Below are 21,475 nucleotides of genomic sequence, written 5' to 3' on the forward strand. Positions count from 1 at the left end.
ATCTGGTTTTGCGCTACAGCCTTTGCTTCCTAATATTTTCCAGCTGTCATCTGGCTGCAGCTCAGTACTGTTTCTCCAGCGTTTTTGACAGGTTCAGTCTTTTACCAGGGATTGGAGTCTCGAGGGAATGGCAGCGTAACTGCAATAAGCGGCTGAAGCCAAATAGCCAAATACATTCCTCAAATCTACCTGACAATGTTTTGACTCTGTTAACCTCACTTGGAAATGTTCCTCTGTATTTGCGGAGTTTGGCCTGACTTGTCCCAGGTCGATGCAGTGCGCTACCTGATCGCTGGTTCTGGGGTGCTGGCTACTGCATCCTTTGGCCTGGACTCTTCCCCTAGGTTGGAAATGGTTTTCACCTGTTGCTGGAGTTGGCAAATGTGACTGCTTTGACCACTGTTTCAGACACAGAACTTTGCCGTAAGTCATGGATTTCTGCCTAACTAGTATTGTAAGTGCTGGAGCAGTCTTTAAAAGGCAGTGGAGAACCTGTGCAAATACAGAGGCTCTGTCTCGTATGAAGAGGTTACTTACTGTGATATCAGCTTGTCTAGCGGCAAAATATGCCAGAGTGTGGATCTACTCCCTCACAAGATCTCAGGAAATTAGTCTGAGTTCATAATTGGATTGGCAGAAGGAGGGAAGACAACTGCTGCCTTCGCTAAGACGTACATCAGCTGCCTGAAATGCTGTGGACTGAGACTCTGGTTGAAGAAAAGAGCAATACCAGCAACCCTGTGATCCTTAACTGTAACACTAAGAAGTGTTTGTGTTGCAGGGTGATACATCTTGGGAGAACACTGATCATTCTAAGAGGATTTTGTTTGGGATTTGTTTTGTTTGTTTGGGATTTGTTTTGTTTGTTGGGGTTTTGGTTTTGTGTTTTTTCTTTTTAATATGAGTAAGTGAAGGCGGCATTTAGTCTTAAGAAAATGCTGGGGAAGATATTTCTGTACAAAGAACCATACTGGACAATGCTGTTGCATCAGGGCAAGCTAACCTAGAGAAAGCATGTGGGGGGAGGCTGAAGTAAATGAGATTAATATGGTGGTGTTGAGTTGGACTCTGCTAGAAGATAGCAAATGCCTAAACCCTTAAACCACAGTCTGCTGACCATTCACTGACAGAGCTGCAGAAGCCTGTGTTCATTCAGCAGCTGCTATAGCTGAGCATTTCCATTCATGTCATGGACAAATCTCGGGGGCTGAAAGAGGTATCTGCTGTTAAAGGGAGGGGAGAGAGCACAGCGTGGAAATAGGAGAAAGAATGTGCTAGTTTAAGGCTTGCTTAGTGTTTGGGCTTCTATCCTGCTGCTTCATGGCATCTTTCTCTCTTAATGCAGTTTTAAGGCCTTGGATTGGGTGCTGAAAGGCTTTACTCGTCTGTAAACTGGTAAGGATTTGAAGATCAAATTGATGCTACAGAACCTAGAGTGGCTTAAGATGCTTAAGTAGCTTTATAGCTCTTAAAATGGCTTATGCCCTTTAAAACTCATTTGGAGTGGAGAGAGGAGCCTGACTGTTGCTGCCTGATTGGGATCTACCTGGGAAAGATGGTGTGGGGGAAGACCTGGCTGGAAGTCTTTGCCCCAGCCGCAGTTACTGGAGTGCCTCCAGTCAGTCTTCCCTGTCAGCAGACTGCAGAAGATGCAAATTCAAACCACGTGTAGGCTGAGCAGGCAGTTGAATCTTAACAATCAACCTTGAAATAAAAGATGGAATCGTTTTTGCTGTGCCCCCAAAACAGCAAGCACCCCTTCCCCTTCTTTGGCAACAAACTCTTCCCCTCATCCTTCCCCATCCTCTTTTGCTTGCTGAATTAAGTGTTGGCATCATGGTAAGCTTGCCAAAAGTATGGGCTGTGGTGCACAATTTGGCGTGTCTGTGCTTAAACAGGACACAGACACAGGACGTCCAAGATGCTGAAGGCACCCATGTAGCAGCAGAACTCTGGTGAGGCACAGATCCTGTGGAATGGTTATTTAGGTAGCTTTATAGAATCATAGAATCATAGAAAGTTTTGGGTCGGAAGGGACCCCTAGAGGTCATCTAGTCCAATTCCCCTGCAGCGAGCAGGGACACCGCTAACTAGATCAGGTTGCTCAGAGTCCTGTCCAGCCTGGTCTTGAATGTTTCCAGAGATGGGGCCTCCACCACCTTTCTGGGCAACCCGTTCCAGTGTTTCACAACCCTCATTGTAAAGAATTTCTTCCTTATATCCAGCCTAAACCTAACCTGTTTTAATTTAAGACCATTACCCCTCGTCCTGTCACTGTTGTTTCTGCTAAAAAGATTGTCCCCATCTTTCCTATAGGCTCCCTTTAAGTACTGAAAGGCTGCACTCAGGTCTCCCCGCAGCCTTCTCTTCTCCAGGCTGAACAAGCCCAACTGTCTCAGCCTGTCCTCATAGGAGAGGTGCTCCAGCCCTCGGATCATTTTTGTAGCCCTCCTTTGGACCCGCTCCAACAGTTCCATGTCCTTCTTGTGCTGAGGGCTCCAGAGCTGAATGCAGTACTCCAGGTGAGGTCTCACCAGAGCAGAGTAGAGGGGCAGAATCACCTCTCTCGACCTGCTGGTCACGCTTCTCTTGATGCAGCCCAGGACACGGTTGGCCCTCTGGGCTGCCAGCGCACATTGCCGGCTCATGTCCAGCCTTTCGTCTATCAGTACCCCCAAGTCCCTCTCAGCAGGGCTGCTCTCGATCCTTTCATCCCCCAGCCTGTATTGATAGCAGGGATTACCCCGACCCAGGTGTAGGACCTTGCACTTGGCCTTGTTGAACCTCATGAGGTTCACACAGGCCCACCTCTCCAGCTTGTCCAGGTCTCTCTGGATGGCATCCTGTCCTTCTGCTGTATCAACCGTAGCATTCAGCTTGGTGTCATCTGCAAACTTGCTGAGGGTGCACTCGATGTCGCTGTCCAAAGTATTGTTTGTATCTTGTCGTGGGGTAGCCTCTGCTTTCCTCCGATCCCGAGGCATTAGTGGTAGCCTTTCCATTTTGAATTTAACTCTTTGTATAAAACACTATTGAATACATAGCTCAGTTTCTTCCGAGCCCGAAGATGGTATTCAGTCATACTTGAGCTGGGTTTGGTTTCTTTAGGGAATGAAGGACATAACTTTTTCATATGTATACAAACTATTGTTCTGCTAGACCTAAATGTGGGAGAAGCAGCTTCTCTGCAAGGCTACCATTATGTCTTACCATTGCTTAGCTACCAAAAAGTAGAAGTGCTTTAATACTATAATACTAATCGTATATTGCTGTGTGTAAATTGCTGCTAGAGCCTTGGGCTGAGGTGGAAGCTGCAGACCTGGGTAGCAGGTGGTATCTGAAGAATGAAGGATGTCTGAGACTAGGCAGGCAGGTATCTGGTTAACAGTGTTTGCTCAAACTTAACAGTTTTTCTAGCTGTGCAGGAAATTCCCTCCCTTATGATTCATGACGTGATTCAACCTGTGCTGACTGTTGATGCTTAATAGTTACCTGGGAAAGCTTTAAGCACACTCTAACCTTAACAGAGGAGATTACAACATGATTAATGGTAGGAGCTGTGATGGTAACGCTTTGCTGAAGCTTGCCGAGCCTTCCTGAGCCACTTCACGACATTCAGTTGAACCTGTCAGTGATAGGTTCGAGCATCCTTGACAAAACTTATCTACCTTCGTGCCAGTCTCTCAAACACCAGATTCTAAAATGGCGTAGATGATTTAAGTGCTGCCAACCTCTTAGTTGTGCTGAGTTGTTAAGGGCAAATGATTACTTGTCCTGGAACAGCAAAATCTTCATTTTCAATCTCTTGCATAGTGAGCAAAGCCCCACTGCCACTTGTCTCTGGAGCAGATGTGTCCTTAGGCGTCAAGATCTCTGCAGGTACTGGCTTGCTGCTGATACCTGCAGTAACAACCAAGGTGCACCTGTAGCACCTGAATTTGTGGTGCAGGGCAAAGAACAAAGATACTCAGGCATGCACAGTAACTATTCTAAGTCTAAACTTAAGCTTCAGCTCTAAAATGCGTGTCTTGTGCTGGGAAGGCAAGGTACATGTAGCAAGGTATGGCTCTGCAGCCTCAGTTCCTCCTCAAGCCAGCTGCATGTGCTCTGAATTGCCGTGAAGAGTGAGGAGGAAGAGGGCCATGCAGCGGGGTATGTTGGACATGGGAGGGTCCTTTAGAAAGGCCTTGTAACGAGCCTGTTCTCTTGATTCCTGCCATTGCCTAGCTATGCTCAGACTGTTGAGAACTGCTAAACTCGTCAAAAAGCTTCATGCTGCAGAGCAAAACCTTTCTTTTTGGTTCCGTGTGGCTGCTGTCTGTCATCCCCATCCTGCTTTGTCTCCTTGGGGCCATCACTTTGATCTGGAAAGTCCCTTGGAGAGCAGCTCGTTCCTCCTCCAAATGCAGCAGGCTAATGGCTAGCAGGGCCTGTCTGCGTCAGACTGCCTTTAGGCACTGCCTCTAGCGGGTGCGCCGCCTTGCTCTGCCCTGAATCCCTGCCCATGCTAAGGGGCTGCTGGGGAAGAAGCGGATAAACTGACTTATGGCTGGCAGGGGAGTACTTGTCTTCCCTGAAGGGGATGAGTTAGGGATGACAGGTAGCCTAGTCGTCGTGCTGCAGGTTTGGAAGGACAGACTGCAGTCCTTTCTCCTTACAGCTGGATTGAGCTGTACTTCAGGGTGAAGACCATCAGACTTCCCTAGGTGATGAGAAAGAAGCTTGTTCAGCGAGACAGGTTCCTTCATCACCAGGTAGGGTTTGTAGCTGAGAATGAGCGAGCCTTGACGCTCCCGTAAACTCCGGCAGGTAAGAGAGCAGGAGGCCGGTGTGTTTTGGTGGCTTGTTTGGGAGGTGCTACAGCAACCCAGCTGGATGGCCACTATAAGCTAGATTAATCTGAGCAAAGTGGGAAGTTTGAAGTAAGGAGTGCTTGCACAGTCCCTCTCTTGGCAAAGCTCTTATGATAGTAATATTTCTAAAAACTAGAGAATTGTCTCAGGTGACTTCTGGGCTTGTGCTCAAGCTATGCATAAGCCAGGGCAAAAGCAAAATGCAGCCTCTCATGTGGAGGTTCAGATTTGTAACTTGGCAAACCTCCACTGTAAGCCAAAGGTATGTTCTGCTGGCAGGCCGTGTCCTCTACTTGTCTGTGACTACACTGAAGATGTGTTGGAGAGTTTGGCCCATACATGCTTCTGTCAGTGGTAGTGACAGGCCAGGTCAGCTTGTTTTAGACTGGGAATCCAGATGTCTCTAGGAACATGAAGCCAACTTTTGCACAATAAAAATGCAGGAAGAGTACCAGATTTTTTTTCAATGGATCATATGGGGTAAAACTGAACGCAGTTTCCTGTAAGTAACGAGATAATAAGTGTTAACTCTAGTAGATGCCCTTGGGCAGGTAATGGTATTCCTGATTGTTAGCAGGGATGAACAGATCTTCGTAAGGGGTTCTTTCCTGTAGTAGTTACTTCCAGTTGTCATAGCCTGCTAGCGTTGATGGAGGTTACATGGAATGGTTCTCTGGGGTTGGGAAGAAGTCCTGGGGGGTAGCCTCACCTTCAGTCTCTGTGTCGGGAAAGCGATGATAGAAAACACCCAGCTCTTCCAGTGTGCCACATCTGATAACTTGTCATTTTGCCTAATCTAGTTAGTGCAACTACTGCCCGAGCCTTTTGTACAAAAGGCAGTCCCTGTCTGCAGAGTTACACGAGGGAAGGCTGCAAAGCAGAATCGGTAGCTATTCATCTTAGCGTGCTGTGTTATTAGAGAGTATGTTATTACTGTAGCCGCGTTACGGTTCACTGCTGCCTCTGGATGCTTTAACTGGAATCTGTGACCAAAGCTTTGACCTTTGTCAGGTGGACTTTGCAGTATTTCTGGCAGATGCCACAGCCACGTGTCAGAAATGCAGAGGGGCATTATATTTTCTTCCTCTCAGTGGGTTCAGAAAATAGCAGAAACCTGTGTTTCAGGCTCCGTCACTCTCATTGTGACAAGCCTGCAGGTAGTCTGCACCAGAAGCCAATGTAGGTCTGCAGCCTAAAGGAACTGCTCTTTAATTAGCTGGAAAGTCTGTTCCTGCGCCCGCTGACTGCAGTGGAAATAGGAAGTTAAAACTTCAGAAGTGGTACGCTTTCTTCTCATAACCCCAGGGAAAACATTGCCCAGGCTTGACTTGGGTATGCTGTCAGGCTCCTTCACTTCTACGGCTTTGAGCAGAGGGTGGCGTAATGTCCCTGATCAGCTCTGTCTTAAAAATAAAAACACTTTTATGGTGGAGAAAAGATTAACTTCCATTTGATTATGCCCCTGTGTGTGCAGGCTGCAGTGAAGATCCCAGGTGAAGGTGTGGGCTTGGGAGGAAATGGTTGCTTAGCTGCAGAGCAGATCTACGCTGCTAGTAAGCTTGTTTTTTCAGTGAAAGAAGTTGACCTTGGAAGAAGAAGAAGAAAAAAATAGTGAAACACTGCAAAACCCTGCTGAGTACCTCTTTTAGGTAAGAAGCACTTCTGTTTCCCAGGGCTAAGTCTTACACCCCCAGTATGAAGTCAGATGGCTTACGTAAGTTGATCCTTCTTTATAGTATATGTGTCAAAACATAAATATATTTCATCAGGATGATGCATTCCAGTGTTACCGGTTCCTGGCATAACTGACAGCTCTAAATGACGCTGGCTGAAGTGCCAAGGACATAGGGCAGTGCACTTCTGTAATCTTTTTTTTAAAAGAAAAAAAACAACAACCCCCCTCATACCCAGATATGTTTAGCCTCGTGGTCAAAAATCATAATGGACATTAGCACGTTCATTAAACAAACCTAAGTGGTGTTCATAGCATAGCCTTCAGAGATGAGTACTGCTGTCTCCTATTCTGAGCTTGCACTACAGTGTGATACCTGGGCAGCAGAGACTGGGTTCTGGCTACTGGTTATTACACTGGTGGAAGCAGCTGGAGAGATAGTTACGCATGCAGAATTTTCCATTAATCAGAGGAAAAAGTACTACACAGATGGTATATAGGATAGATTATGGGTAGTAATCCTTTTGTGTCCTAGAAGATTAAGGATATCCTGGTGTAGGTCTAGTCAGCTGACCTTTTTTTATTTAAAGGATTGAAAATTCTTGATGCAGTTCTGCAGAGGACGAAGGCTCTTCCAGAAGCCACGAACGGTGTGCTGTGAATGTTTGTTAAAGGAACGGTCTGTTTAAGCCCAGCCCCGATTACAAATTTACAGGAACTTAACTTGGTGCCATGTAAACAGCCGCAGCTGCAAGTTGGCTAAGAAGTCACTTGCTAGATGGCTCTATCAAATCTAACAGAGGCGTAAGAGGGCTGAATTTTATGAGGAGGTGCAGTGAGCGTCATGTGAGGAAACAGAGGGTTTCTGAATCCTGCGGTCCAGGTTGCCCCAGAAAGCAAAGATGAATGCTTCGGTGGAAGAAGAGGATGGCTGCGCGCTCTGAATTTTCTGGCATGGATCTGTATGAGGATTACAAATCGCCCTTCGATTTCAATGCTGGAGTGAACAGAAACTATCTTTACCTGTCGCCTAGCATAAACCTTTCTCCACCTGGATCACCTACACTGGCAAAGTCTGGTAACTTCCTTCTGTTTTTCAAAATCTCTACATGGAAAGCTTAGTGATTAATATGTGGGAAAAGGAACTTCTCAAATTAATAATGTATAGAATTTGGCTGAAACACAGGTGTAAATGAAGGTAAGAGTTGACCTGCTGTTAACTCTGGTAGTTTATTAGATTCGGTGAGTCATGTAGGTAGTATCTCAGGTGCTGTGCATTTACCAGCTTTACCTCTTCAGTAGAAAGACAGTTTGAGGGAAAATTAAGTGAGCAAAAAAAATTAGGAACAAAAGGGCAACTTCTGCAAGATGGGAGTAATTGGCCTAGTTTAACTATTAGCTTTTTTGAGGGGGAGGTAGGAATTGTATACTTAGTATGACTTCAGAGCTCTGGGTAGTCTAACATCTGCTCTTGCCTTAGTACTGAAAATATCAGTGATTAACGAAAAGGCCCTCTAAAACCTTCACTCTGTTCCACCTAGCATTTAAAATGCTGTAAATCTTATGCCTGCAGATACTAACTATACTTGTGCTCCCCCGAGGAAGCGGCTGTTGTGTGCTGTGGTGCAGCAGCATCTGTCTAGCCCTTAACCCCACTAGTTTCTAGCTGGTAACCTGTTGCGCAGGACACCTACAGCCGTGTCTACCTGCACACCCTAGTCTGGTTTTACCACCTTTCCTTCCCATTCCGTGCTGCTGGACTTGATCTTCCAGAGTAACTAAAAATGCAGAAAGCTTAGCCCTACTTCAGGTGTGGTAAAGCAAAGTTACAAAGGCGTTGACTGTTTTTTTTGTGGTTTTTTTCTGATGGGCTCATTCTTCAAAATCTTAAACATGCAATCACTTGAGGAGGCTCTCTGTGATCTGAAACAAACCCATCTGTGCACTTGATGAGCTAGGGGCCTCTGGGGAACCGTGGCCAGCTTTCACTCCTGCAATCACTGCATCTCCCACCTCTTCTAAGGGCGGGGAGCCATCCTCTGTATCTGGTGGTGATGCATCACCATAAGCACCAACATTTGCTGGACTTTTTTTTTTTTTTTTCGTTCACTTTGAATGAATATGTGAGTAGTGTTTGGGAGAAGCCCAAGAACTTTCTCCCCTGAGTTGAAGAAATATGTCTCGCTTTGGCTTTTTCACCGAGATAAATGGGAAGCACTTAAATTTGATCTTTCTTATATATTGCAAAATAAATATCCTCTGTACCACTGTACATTACTCAAATGTTGGAGTGATCTTAAAATTGTGTAACAGCTTGTTCTCCTGAACACTAACAAGCACCTTTTTTCTTTAGCTTTGCCAGCTGTGTAAGGGTAGCCAAAATGCTCATCCTGAGTGTCTGACACAGAATATGTCCATCTAAAGATAAAGCCTTGTGCAGGCTAACTGTCCCCCACCTGCGGGGCTGCTCATCTGAAATGGCCAGTACTTCCTTAAACTGCGAATGTTTGCTGCTCATCTCTGAATTCAGGCCAGAGAGAAGGAGGAATTCCGGGTCAAAACAGAGCACGAACTTGGGTTGAAACCAGCTGAAGCAAACCCCAAACTAGGAAACCTGAGAGTAAATTGAATCACTCTAATGCTTTGTCTACTTCAGGAGAATAATAGGAACCAAAGTGTTGTTTCCCTGAACGTGATTTGTGGACTCCTAATCAACTAACTTGCTCATGTCTTTATTTGGTTCATTTAAGTAGATAGAATGAACTGCTGAGATCATATGTTAATCTTAGAAATATAGACACCTAAAAACTGACCTTAAAACTAGGTAAGTTTTCCCAATACTGGATAAGTCTTCCCAATTTTTCTTCCCCAACAGAATTTTTACTCTAAGAGTTTGAGACGTGAAATGCTCAGCTAAACTTGGGTGTAGCAATCAGATTACCAAAGGACTGAATGTCAAGTCCTTTGCAACTCTAAAGATGCAAGAGAACTAACATAACGAAAGGTAACAAGTTGGAAGCCAGTAACAACAGTTCTGTTGGTGAACAAAGGCAACCACAAGTGAGAAACGCTCTCTTAATAACAGATAGAGCCAAAGTATTTCCATCTGTTGGCTGACTATTTCGCTGGTTTCTTGCTCTGCACCTCACAAAAATATCTAAGGTGGGCTGTGCACCTTTCCTTGTGAAGCTTGCTCAAAGCGGGGATTTTACTGTCTGTCAGCCCTAGTTTACGGGGTATATTTGGGTTGTAGCCATGCCGTTGTGGAGGTCTGTGGGTTGTTACCTGTGTAGACAACTGCTGCTGTAGTCAGGCTGCCTAGCACGGCCTTCCCGTAGCACAGATGAACCCTGTGTCCAGCAAGTATTGAAGTGAAGCGAGGAACGGGAGCACAGCAAGCAGAGAGGTGAACAGTAATGGGATGAGAGGGGAGGTGCCAGAAGAAAGACTGGTGGGAGGGTGTTTGCACACTTCAGATGGAGAGAAAGCAAAAGTAATAAATGGGAGAGGGGCAGAAAACGAGGAGAGGAAGGCATGGTTAAATGGAGTATGGAGGACACTGAGTAGCAGCTTTCTGACTTCCTATAAGATCTACAAATGGGAAGGGGAGGAGTGATCATTCCCTTGCTGTTTAGCATTGCATCTAAAGTTCAATGTAGGCAAGAAGCGGCACAAAGGCCCTTAAAACATGGGTTTTCTAAAGAGAAGGTACATTCCCAAACTAGCTATTGCAGCAGGAAGACAATCCAGCATGTTCTCCTACTGTTGGATTCCCTTGATCTATTTTTGGTGAGATAATCCAGATGACTCTTCGTAACCAGATTGAACAGACTTTTCAGCTGGATGTGCTAATGCTCTCTGAGTCAGCATGGTCTTTTGTACTTACAAACTTTCTGAAATGGCTTTTGCAGCGGCAAGCTCTGTAGTCCCTGACAGGGCTGCAGAGGGAGAACACGGTCGGGAGTTGGAGGCTAATGTACTGGGGGTTGCAGAGTGTCAGGGGAAAATGCACTTTAAATTTAGTTTTACTTCAGTATAGGCATATGTAATTAACAGGATAAATAGCAATTTGACAGAAAGGTATGGCATTCTTAACCGTTTGATATTAAGAAAAGGAAATATGTATAAAAAAATTATCTGATTGTGAGATGGGAGCTGTAATCCTTTTTTGCTGCTGTAGTGCTATGCTTTGGTTTGGGCATTAGACTCAAACTTTTTTTCTGCCCTAGATTTCTGCCAGAAAATAGCGTGTTGGGAAACCTGTAGGAACTACATTATGTTTGTCTAGAAGACAGATGTAAATATCTGTGAAAGCATGATACGGATTCTATAAATAAATGCAGAATGGGGTTTTGGTTGCTTTCTGTATGCTTCCTTCTCAGTGCTCTCTGTAGGACCTTAACCATTTACAAATGCTCTGCCAATGTAGCAGTGCGCTCCTAGAGGACAGGTCTTCTGGACACAAATGCAGGCAGAAAACATACTATTTTGGAAAGAATTTGTGGAATTGAGCTTTACCCGAGTTCAGTAACTTGATCAAGGACAAGGCCTCTTCTTTTCTTAGGCTTGACAGCTGCTAGGACCATGTTTCATAGAATACCTACAACTAATTACAGACTTGCAGAATCTTTTTTTTTTCTCCTGACTTTTCAGTTGATTGTGATGTAGCTATTTGATATCAAGTCTCACAACAAAATTGTAATGGTGGTCTCATTGCACATCAATGAGTTTTTTGATTCCCAGACCAAGTGGTATTATGCATGCCTTCAGAAGCTGCTGAAATGAGGATGGAATTTTAGCTGGCTAATTGCTATAGTGACTAGTAAGGGAATACTGCTTAGTATGTCCTCAACTTGTCTGAATTATGTATTGATATACATATATATACAGATACAATCCCCTCCTTACAAACAAACAATCCTCCTGTTTTTTTTTAATCTATTTTAAGATTTTATATTTAATTTATTTTTTACTACTTGTAAAGCTATTTTACCTCTTGAATAGGGAATTAGTACTGGGAATCCACAACCATTCCAGCAGGCAGTCTCTCTGCAAACTGGTCTCTTTGCAAATTAGAACAGAGTTCCTTAGTTCTGGCAAACTGTATGTTTAAGTGTCAGCTACATAGATTGAAATGGGAAATCTTTTACTGGGAAATCTGTTTGCTGCATTAAAAGGTGTTTAAAGTGATACTACTGCAAGCATTAAGGACTAAGAATAAATGAATCTTTAAAGTGAGTGCATCATAATAATACAAATAATATCGCTGTCTTTCCCTGAAGCTGGGAAGGTGAAAGTTGAGGAAGACCATAGGGGTGTTTGGGATTCATACGGAAGAGTTCGGCAGAGTTTTGGCTTCTGGATTTGGAAGGGAAAGAGGCAGCAGTGTGAGCAGATGCACATCCTCATCACTCCCTTCTCAGCACTCCACCACTTTGCCTGAAGTGACAGCCTTTTGTTCCCAAGCTCCTTCTCTGGGCTTCCCATCTGCCTTAGTGTCCAGGAGCAGAACAGCAGCTTACTTCTGGTTCCGTGATAGCTGCGACTTTCTATCCACAGTGGTCCCAGTTAGTAGGGACAGGGAGGCTGAGTGGGGTGTGGGGGAAGAGTTTGTACTTGCAGTGCAACCATTTTCTCCACTGTTGCTGGTCTTGCTTGTCACCATGACTGCTCCCAGTGTGCTGAGAACGGGCATTTTTTTGAAACTGATTCAGAGAGCAGGGAGGGAGGGAGCTTCTGCGTTGGTCTTGAGCCCTCCGGAGTTTCTGTGCTGCGTGACAGAGCAAGAGCAGAGAGCGCGTGGACTCCTGGGCAGAGGTGGTGTGGGAACCACTGGCTGGGACATAGCATTCTGCGCCTTGGTTTCTGTCAGAGTTGTTCTCAGCATGTTTCCAGCCTCCTACTACAGCAGCAATTGCAGTTATATTGAGTTTTAATACAACTTGATAGAACAAAACAGATGGTAAAATGCCTCTGGTTTCCTGTACACCGTAGTACTCGGGGTGCGTGACTTTGGTGTCCTATCATCAGTTTTCTTTGTGCACTGCCACAAAAGGACTGTATATTAACATGAGCTGCTGTCTGGCAGACACATGATGATCTGACTTTCAATGTTTTATTCATCTCAAGGGCTGCTGAGAAGTGACTCTATACCTGAGGTTGGAGAGGATGCTGCTGCTACAATTGGTATGGCAGAAACACTCTCGGAGGAAGAACGGGATGAGCTAAGAAAAGAGCTTGCTAAGGTAAATCTCTTGCAAATAGCTCTTAAACTGGCTTTGAGCATGAAAATCTGGGATAATGCTGTCTTTGAACATACAGTTAATGCTTTGCATGTTTTTTCTGTGAGTGTCTAAGGCTGGGTATAGCACTCCTGTGTATTGCGGGGAGGGAGGGGGAAGGTGTTAAGGAGAAAAGAACATCCAGTTCTAGGTATGAGGGGTTAAGCTAGAAGTGCTGAGTGTACAGATCTTAAATCAAGATGCATAAATGCCTAACCTATTTTTTCCTCAAGTGAGAAGGGGGTAAATAAGATGTCAAAGAGCACATGGTTGGAAGCCAAAACCAAGTATTGACTCAGCTGGTGTGGAGTAACTAAAGCTGTTGTTTTCGTGAAGGATGCTTCGTAGTAATATCCGTGTAGACGCTGTTTTGCTAATGTCTAACCATGCAACTATTCTCGTCCGTAGTTCATACAGCAGAAATTTTTTTAAGGGTGAGTTAAAGTAGCACTCTTCAAAGGATGGTCAGATATTTAAGCCTGGTACATGCATTTGAAAAGTTATCAGTCAGCCTTTACTGAGTTGCCAGTCTTTTCTTTTGTAGCTCTGTGTGACTCTAGAATAGTAAAAGACACAAACGTAAATCTAAGATTGGCAAACAAAGGCTAGCTGTGAATTAAGCACATTTAATGCAGTCTTGGTTTTGGTAGTCCTGAGTATTCTTTCATGCCAAACCAATCAGCAGAAGATGGTGGGAGAAATCTAGTCCTGCTAAGGTCTGTCATGCTGGACTTCGGACAGGTAGCCAAAACAAAGGTGCATTGAAGATGATGGTGTTTCCTCAAAGGAGCCTAAATGAGTGGGCAGCCTGATACCCTACAGTAGGATGGCGCAGTCTGGATGAGGCAGTAGGGTTGGATGTATGCCTTATATATAAACAATACAGTCTTAAAGTTGCTGAACAGGTGCTGTGTTTTTGTTGTGATTGTGGGATTTTTTTTGCGTTTTTTTGGTTTTCTTTTTTTTTTTTAAACTGCTCAGTCTGCCACCGTTTTCACCCCCACTCTGGGGAGGGCACTCCTGTGGCTGGGTCCAGCCTGCAGTCGCTGGCTTAAGCCACAAAAGAACCTTTCTGTTCAAACAAGGAGACAAAGCTTGTGTATGGATCAGACACGCTGTGAGCTTCCTGATACTGGTCATACATTGGTATCTCTTCTGACGTGGAAGGAGAATACAGGCTTGGCGATTGTCCCAGGTTTGACTAACCTTCAGGCTTCACATAGGCTAATGTTGTCTAAAGGTAATGATTTCTAACTATGCAGTCTTTTAGTTACCAGTTTCCTTGTGCATATTCCAGTAACAGAGCTAGCTGCAGGTAGATTACTTTCTCACTAACTGGCTCTTATTGTAGACTATGCTGGATTTCCCTTTTAGTATTTAGAAAAAACTGTGAGGCAGTGTTAAAAACACGTTAGCCCTCCCATTACTGATGTCTAGTAGATGTTTTAATAAATACGTAGTTAGATGGCTGGGTATATTGCTTGTTAGCTTACCTCTCATCAACTCTGCTGCCACAGGTGGAAGAGGAAATCCAGACACTCTCACAAGTGCTAGCTGCCAAAGAGAAGCATCTAGCAGAAATCAAGAGAAAGCTGGGAATTAACTCATTACAGGAACTAAGGCAGAACCTTACCAAAAGCTGGCAAGATGTTACATCAACCACAGCGTAAGTACCAGTTCATGATGATTGTCTCAGCTGTTGAGGTGAAAACTATGTAGTTCTTGTGTCATGTCTAAACCTTCTGTTCTTGTGAAATGAGATGAGTGTGGATAACAAAGTTTAGTTGTACTAAAACTTACTGGATAAATCATCATAGATTTTTTCCAAGAAGGCCACTATTGGCCATATCGTCTCACGCAAAATGAGAATGAATAACCATAATATGGGCGATTCTAATACTTGTCGTCAGACAGATCTGAGACCCTAAGGTGTCCCAAGTCCAACCAACTACCTTCTTTTCCAGCCTGAAAAACTGTCGTAAGCTGAGCTTATGCAGGAAGAGTGCAAAGTCCCAGTTAATGTTCTTGCCAAACACGAGTGTTAGCTTAAAGCCTAGAGTGAATTGCCTTTTTTTAATTAGTGACTGCACAGAATGTTGCAGGATGCACCTCAGGCTTTTTATGGTGAAGTTTGTTGACAAAACCATTCGGAACAATATTTTAGACGCTTGGCACAAACAATAGACCTCTGTTCTTTTTCAGTGTGTGTGTGCATGGTGGTGTTTTCTTAGCTTTTTTTTTGTTTTGTTTGGTTGTGTTGTGAGGGTTTTTCTGGTGGGGGGTGGGGGAGGTTTTGAAGTCCTGCAACAGCAGATAGCGTCTGTTCTGGGGGTGGGGTAGTAGGTGCGTGTTGGTGAACCTGATCTGAAGTCTGAGGTGGCAGAGATGCTGTAGCCAGAAAAGTGGCTGAAAATAATTTCTTAAGTAGCTTGTCCATTTGACTCAAAAGCTGAAGTATACCTCTGGGACTGATACAAATTTACATACGCTAAATAAAGTTCCTTGTGTGTTTGATTAAAATAACTACAGACTTAATTTTGTTTGAACACAGATACAAGAAAACATCAGAAACCCTGTCTCAGGCTGGTCAGAAGGCTTCTGCTGCTTTTTCATCTGTTGGTTCAGTCATAACCAAGAAGTTTGAAGACGTCAGGTAGGTTTCTTTCTTTAACTTTTCCTACGTAGTTGCATTTTTCATTTAAGCAGGTGATCACAGAAATAAATTTATGGTGTTAGCATACCTAGCACTTCTAAAAGTTAATCTGTCAAGAACCCTCAGCACCTGTTTTAGAACTGACTTGCTGCAAAATCTGTTCATGTGTACTCACTGATGCAGAAGAGTTCTGTGGCGTGTGTTACGTATATATGCAAGAGAAGCAACGTATGGTATTAACCTCCTCTGCTATATGTATTTTCTGGTAGGATTGCAGGTAGCAGCGTCCCTGCCTGCCTCTGTGTGATCCACATAGCATTGTCATTTCTGTTCTCTGACTTTCTCAGCTTGTGGAATACTACATTTAAACAGCTAATGTCTTTAACTGTTTGTGGTTTGATTTTGTTGTTGGGTTTGATTTTTTGTTTTGTTTCATCTAGTGTGTGAATTCCTTTCAGGTGTGTTTTATTTCCTTGTAAGCTGTTCTACCTCATAGCAGTGGCTTGATTTTATTACCTTTTTAATAGACTGTTGGCACTTAAATTCTTATATATTGGCATACAATGTATTTTGACTGTCAAATGACACAGCCCTTCATGCAAATTAGGTAAGTCTGGTCATTTTTAGCACTATTGTGAGCTGCATGCAAAACTCTTCCTGGATGCAGTCCAATGATACGCTTGGCTTACAGTTCTTTGATTATATAATTTTTACTGCTGGAAAATATACAGCTACTCATCTCTGCTTGTAACTTGTTGTGAATAGTAGATCAAACTTATTTTTCAATTGTTGGACAAATAAAAATTCACACATTCTAACAGAATATTGCTGCATTGGAAAGCAGTGTAATAAAATCAGCCCTGTTTTAAAGTGCTGCCATTAACCTCTTTCTTGCCTTTTGAAGTCTAGTGAGAAAACACTTTGAGGTGCAGCTACACAGTCACATATTTTTCTTCAGATTTATCAGAACTTCCTTTCTCTCTTTAATGCTTACTCTGGCATTGTGCAGACTACAGGCATTTTCACATTCCTTTAGGTAAGGTGGGCGCAAGAATTGTTTCTGAAACTAAGCATGTAGTCAGACTGTCTCCATTAAAATCTTTAAATAATTTTTGTCTGTAAAAGGTAATTTCTTTTTTCCTCCAACGTTAGCAATGTAAAACATTCTTTTAATGTCAGGGAAGATGTTTCTTCATGTTCACCTGGTAACCATCGCAGAACATGAAATCTTGAATATGTAATAATCAATTAGTCTCTCTTGCTTGTAAGAAAGGAATCTGTTAAAATGATTCTGCAAGTTTTTTTTGTAAAGAGACAGAAAATGGTTTTGAGGTCAATGGCATGCAGAATTCCTCCTTCTCTTTGTCTGTACAGTGTTTGTGCCTTGACAGAGTAGAAATTTTCCCTTTTTTGTGTCTGTTACACTGGTTGTTCAGCATTGTGACTCTAATCAAACCACTAGAGTCTGAACAGAGAATGCATAAACTACTTCACATTTATAGTTTGTCCAATGAAACGGTTCTTATCTTTGAGCTGATTACTTTTGCAGCTCCAGACACTGAGTATTTTAGTTACCTTGTCTTCATTGCCTTTTATCTGCCTAGTCTAAGCAAATTCTCAATGTTAAGCTTTCAGTAGTTGAAATTCCTGTGTAGCAACTTCTGTCCATTTCCTCTCATCCCATCTGTGCACACCTCTGAGTCTGGCTTCATCTTTTCTGTACTCTCCCACTAAATAGCTAAAGAAAGTGGTACGATCTCGATAAAGATGTAGGGATCTGGCTCCGAGAATACTAACTAGGAGCTGTAGCCCCGGGGGCAGTGCCTGGGGAGGAGATGGGCAGCAGCACAGGACGCTGTCAGAAGTCGGACTGTTTGCTCAGGTATAAGAATAGTGGCCTGTCGGAAATACCTCCCCTTTAGCATCAGTAGGACAAGGGGAGCTTGGAAGATGTCTCCATACCTTTTGGGTGCAGAGCTCAGCTACTCACTGAACAGGGTTTGCCTTTCTTCCTTAAGGCTCTGGTGTTCCTCTGCTAGGATTAGACTATTGCATTTGACAAGGACAAGCACAGAGTCATAGTGCTCTTGTAGCTTCAGGAATTTAATACCTTAAAAGGAGAGGGTCTTAATTACTTAAGGTAGTGGCTAGGGGCGTATTGAGTACTCTCTATGAGAAACTGGGCCACTGGTAGGGAATGTAACGGGGCCGGAGGAGTCCACGCTGTTGGTGTGCTTCTCGGGGAGATTCACAGCAATGGAAATTCAAGGTACAGTTATAAATTCAGGAGCAGCTGGGTTAAAAAGAAAAAAAGTGGTAAGAATTAGTGCTGTTCAGAATCTTAGTTGCACTTAAGCAGGAGATTAAAAACCTTTGAGTTTTTGTTGCTTTTATGAGGACCAAGTTTATCTGGGATTCAACCAGTGAATTCAGGTCCCAGGGTTATGTGACTACTCAACTGGTGTCTACTTTTAAGACTGCACGAGTCTGAACTTTAGGAAGTTTTAGATGCCCAAGTTCTTTCCTGGAAATGAGAGTTGATGGGCTTGATACTTACTTGAACAAATACTGAAGATGCAAGTGCATTTTTATTCTTAAACTGTTGTGTGGCTTCTTCATCGTGGCTTCCCTTTTCTTGTACTGTTTTAGCTTAGGGACTTCTCAGCTGTAATGACATGATTTCTTCTGTATTGGATTATTTCCGCATGTTCCGTGCAGCAAGCATCACATGCAGGTCTCCATTCTGCCAAGTGATTGTGGAGGGAGTTGCGAAAGGGAGTAAGGCAGCTGGTGGAGCTGTGAACTTGGAAAGTGCTAAAATAGAGAGGAAGAGAGAGGACTGGTAGTGCAAAGTCGGTGCATTATTGCTTCCTTTTGTGTTCGTTTCCTCTGCTTTCTGTTATGCTGAAAATGGACTCTGTTCATTCTTAGGTTTCTCTTAATACCTTTATTCTCCTTTATAAGGACGCCTTGAACTTTTGATGAGCTAGCCATCCTTGTGTAGGCAACGTCATTGTTACGTGCAAAACAGCAGTAGTACCAGGATGTAGTGCTCTGCAGCTCCCTGAGCAATCATGATTTTGCACTTAGCTCCTCTTGCACTGTATCAACGTTATGTAGAAGGCCTCATCTTTTCCCTGTTCTGAAATTGTGCACTTACTTTGGAAATCTGATATGATCATGGACTCCTAAATATCATTTATCAGCATATCCTAACTATTAACAAAAGCAAATAACTAGTGCTTATGTACTCTTAAGCCCATGTTTTCCAGGGAGGGATTCTGGTATACCTGCTTGTGCATTCTCAAGATACGAGGCAATGTAGTAGCTATAAAAACAATTGTGTAAAGGATAATAAAGCTTTTAATGCACTACAAAATACACGGAAGAGTTGAATATGGAATAAGTTGCTGGAGAGCAACTTATTGTGCCTTTAAATTTTTTTTTCTTTAAGCTAGGAGTTTGCGTGTGAGCTTTGTAGAAAGGGCTTCTCTTCTTCAAACTGCCCAGCTTGATGGCCTAGTTCAGCAAGTGCTTTGATGTGGCTTTCTGTCATTTGTGAAAAGAAACACAAGTTTTCTTTGTAAAGCTTTTCAAGGCTTAATCGTGCTTCTTTGCACTACTTAAAGTGAACAGGTGACTTGATGTTAAAAAAAGGTAACTGCATTTATCTAACCCAGTTCTCTTGTAAACCAGATCATTCTGTGATAATGAGAAAACTATATATTACCTTATGGTGACATTTTACAAAATGGATACAGTGTATACGAGTGTATTGTACAACAGCAAGTAAATCCTTCACAAATGTACAAATAGTTCTTCCATTAAATGATCTCTATGAAATTAAACTAAGTTTCCCTAGACTCCTGTTAAAAGATCTGCAATACACCATAGATGGTTGCTTTTCAGTGTGAGCAGGTCTACAGACTGTAAATATATATGAAGAAAAGAAGGTAACTTTCACCCTCCTTAAACTTCTTGCAGGAAGGCACTTTTTGCAGCGTGAGGGGAAGTGGCTGAGCATGACTGGACAAAGATAACTAGTTAGTATCAGCCTGATTCTGTACTTGAAACTTGGCACGTAGCAAGACCAGAACTTGTAGTAACCCACATCACAGAGCTCCAGAATCTGCTTCTATGTGCTCTGGAAAGCTTGTGGAAGCCAAACCACTCGTGAAGATGAAAAACAGCAGAAATGGGGTTGGGGAAAGTGGTGAAGCATGGCCACACATTACTGATGTGTGTCAGGACAGCATCAGGCCTTTGAGTATCTGATTCCCAGTACACTGTACCTACAACCCAGCCTTCAGTTGTGCATCTGCCTTAAGGGATCCCAACCTTAAGGGAACTTTTTACATGTGTAGTTTTTTTTTCCAATCACTGTATTCTACTGATGAGTCTCCCTAAAGAATCTCTTAAACCTCACTCTGCAATGAACATGGAACCTTTCTGCTTCTGTGAATGTATCTGCCATTGTGCTGAAATACTAACTGGAGTTTTGGAGGTGCATCAGATGGGAGAGATCCCCCGCCAGCAATTGTCTGGAAAGTGTTCTCTTGAAAGACATCATAAAGCCCAGTCAAAATTCAACATTCCAAATACAGTTATGAAAAAATGCAATCATCAGTTTTTCTGAGTTACTATTGTGGTATTTAACAAGAAACATTTAACATACAAGACATATCAACAGTAAACAGGGATTTTCTAGAATGTGGAACTGCATTATTTCAGATGGTCTTGAAGTTTTTTGGGAGCTTCTTAATCTATATCCAGTCACCTTCTAGGAGTAGGTGTGTGTTGTCACTACACAAGCAGTAACTGTGTGGAAACATTGGCAGGTTACAGAAATCCTCCATGAATTTCAGAACAGGGTTGAGACTAGGACTTTCTCCCTGCCCCCAGCATAAACCTGACCTTGAATACAGATTGATGTGACTGCTCTTGCTATATAATTTATATTGAGAGGTAGATAATTTGTATTGATGAGTATGGAAATCTTGCACTGACTTGAAAGGGAAGCCTTCTGCATGTGGGAGTAATTCTTTCAGTAGGAAGATTAGTTAATTGATAAAGACTCTTGAATGTTCACTTTCTACTTGGTATCGTCGAAACTGTACATGTAGCATGTCTCATTGTTTGAGAAACTTGACGAGCAGACAGACTGTTGCAGCTAAAGCAGAATATGTACTAAGAAGCATGGCACTTGAATCTTTCTCAAAAGGGAAAAAAGTTGTTGCAGCTTTTGCTCTGTTATACTTGTCTGTGTGCATGGCTAAGCAATTTAAAACATCAAAACCAAACAATTACAATATAAGACTGTATAAGACCGTTGTGCTGTTTAGCAAAGACAGTATCCAGAAGTCAGCTCTCTAAGCCAATTTCTTCTCAGTCTATCAGTTAAACTAACTTCTCGCTTTCTTTTTTTCTTAATGCTGGCATTTAGTATACGCTCCATACAACATTCAATTAGCATGCCTATTATGAGGTAACGTATGCATAATCCCGCTGTTGGGGTTTTTTCTTCATGTGTGGTATCAACTCGAATTGAACTTAAGTCAACGAGCATAGATTTAAAAGAAAACCAAAAAACCCGCCCAACTTTGTAATGGATTTCCTGTACTAACATATAGGATAAAATTTGTTTTATTTCTGCTTAATGATGGTGGTTATCACACAGCTGTAATGTGACCATGTGTGCTTCGCTCTCCTACTGTTTGGAGAACTATAACAACTTTTTCCTGCCTGGTAGAAATGTAATGCTGCTAAATGACTCCAAGTTCAAAAGGCAGTAGCTTGACATCTGTTTTAGAACAATGAAAGTGAGTAAAAAATACTGTGATTTCACAAAAGTTTCTTGCTGACTTGGAGTGCTTGCCTTTTCTCTTCCCTTGCTTGGCACTGTGTCCCTCCATCTCCTGAGAGAGTCTGGTTTGCTACAAATATATATGTGTGTATATATATATATATATGTATGTATGTATGTATGTATGTCATGGTGTGCTTTCCCAAATGAGAG

The 21,475-nt window shown here is 42.9% G+C and overlaps 1 protein-coding gene across 5 annotated transcripts in view; it reads left to right on the forward strand.

Annotated features, from left to right (window-relative positions):
- Window positions 1-21,475, forward strand: part of TPD52 (tumor protein D52) — a 125,492-nt gene that overhangs the window by 17,339 nt on the left and 86,678 nt on the right. For 2 of the 5 annotated variants that reach the window (XM_009942086.2, XM_009942090.2), the window contains exons 1-4: window positions 7,480-7,603; window positions 12,655-12,770; window positions 14,324-14,472; window positions 15,358-15,459. In XM_009942086.2, the coding sequence (XP_009940388.2) occupies window positions 7,480-7,603; window positions 12,655-12,770; window positions 14,324-14,472; window positions 15,358-15,459 (491 nt within the window). Of the gene's footprint in view, window positions 1-7,431; window positions 7,604-12,654; window positions 12,771-14,323; window positions 14,473-15,357; window positions 15,460-16,468; window positions 16,496-20,902; window positions 20,945-21,475 lie in introns of those variants that run through there. The other 3 variants (XM_009942087.2, XM_075415963.1, XM_009942088.2) reach the window with 3 other exon arrangements.

The sequence above is a fragment of the Opisthocomus hoazin genome, chromosome 3 (genome assembly GCF_030867145.1).
Source record: "Opisthocomus hoazin isolate bOpiHoa1 chromosome 3, bOpiHoa1.hap1, whole genome shotgun sequence".
Classification (NCBI taxonomy): domain Eukaryota; kingdom Metazoa; phylum Chordata; class Aves; order Opisthocomiformes; family Opisthocomidae; genus Opisthocomus; species Opisthocomus hoazin.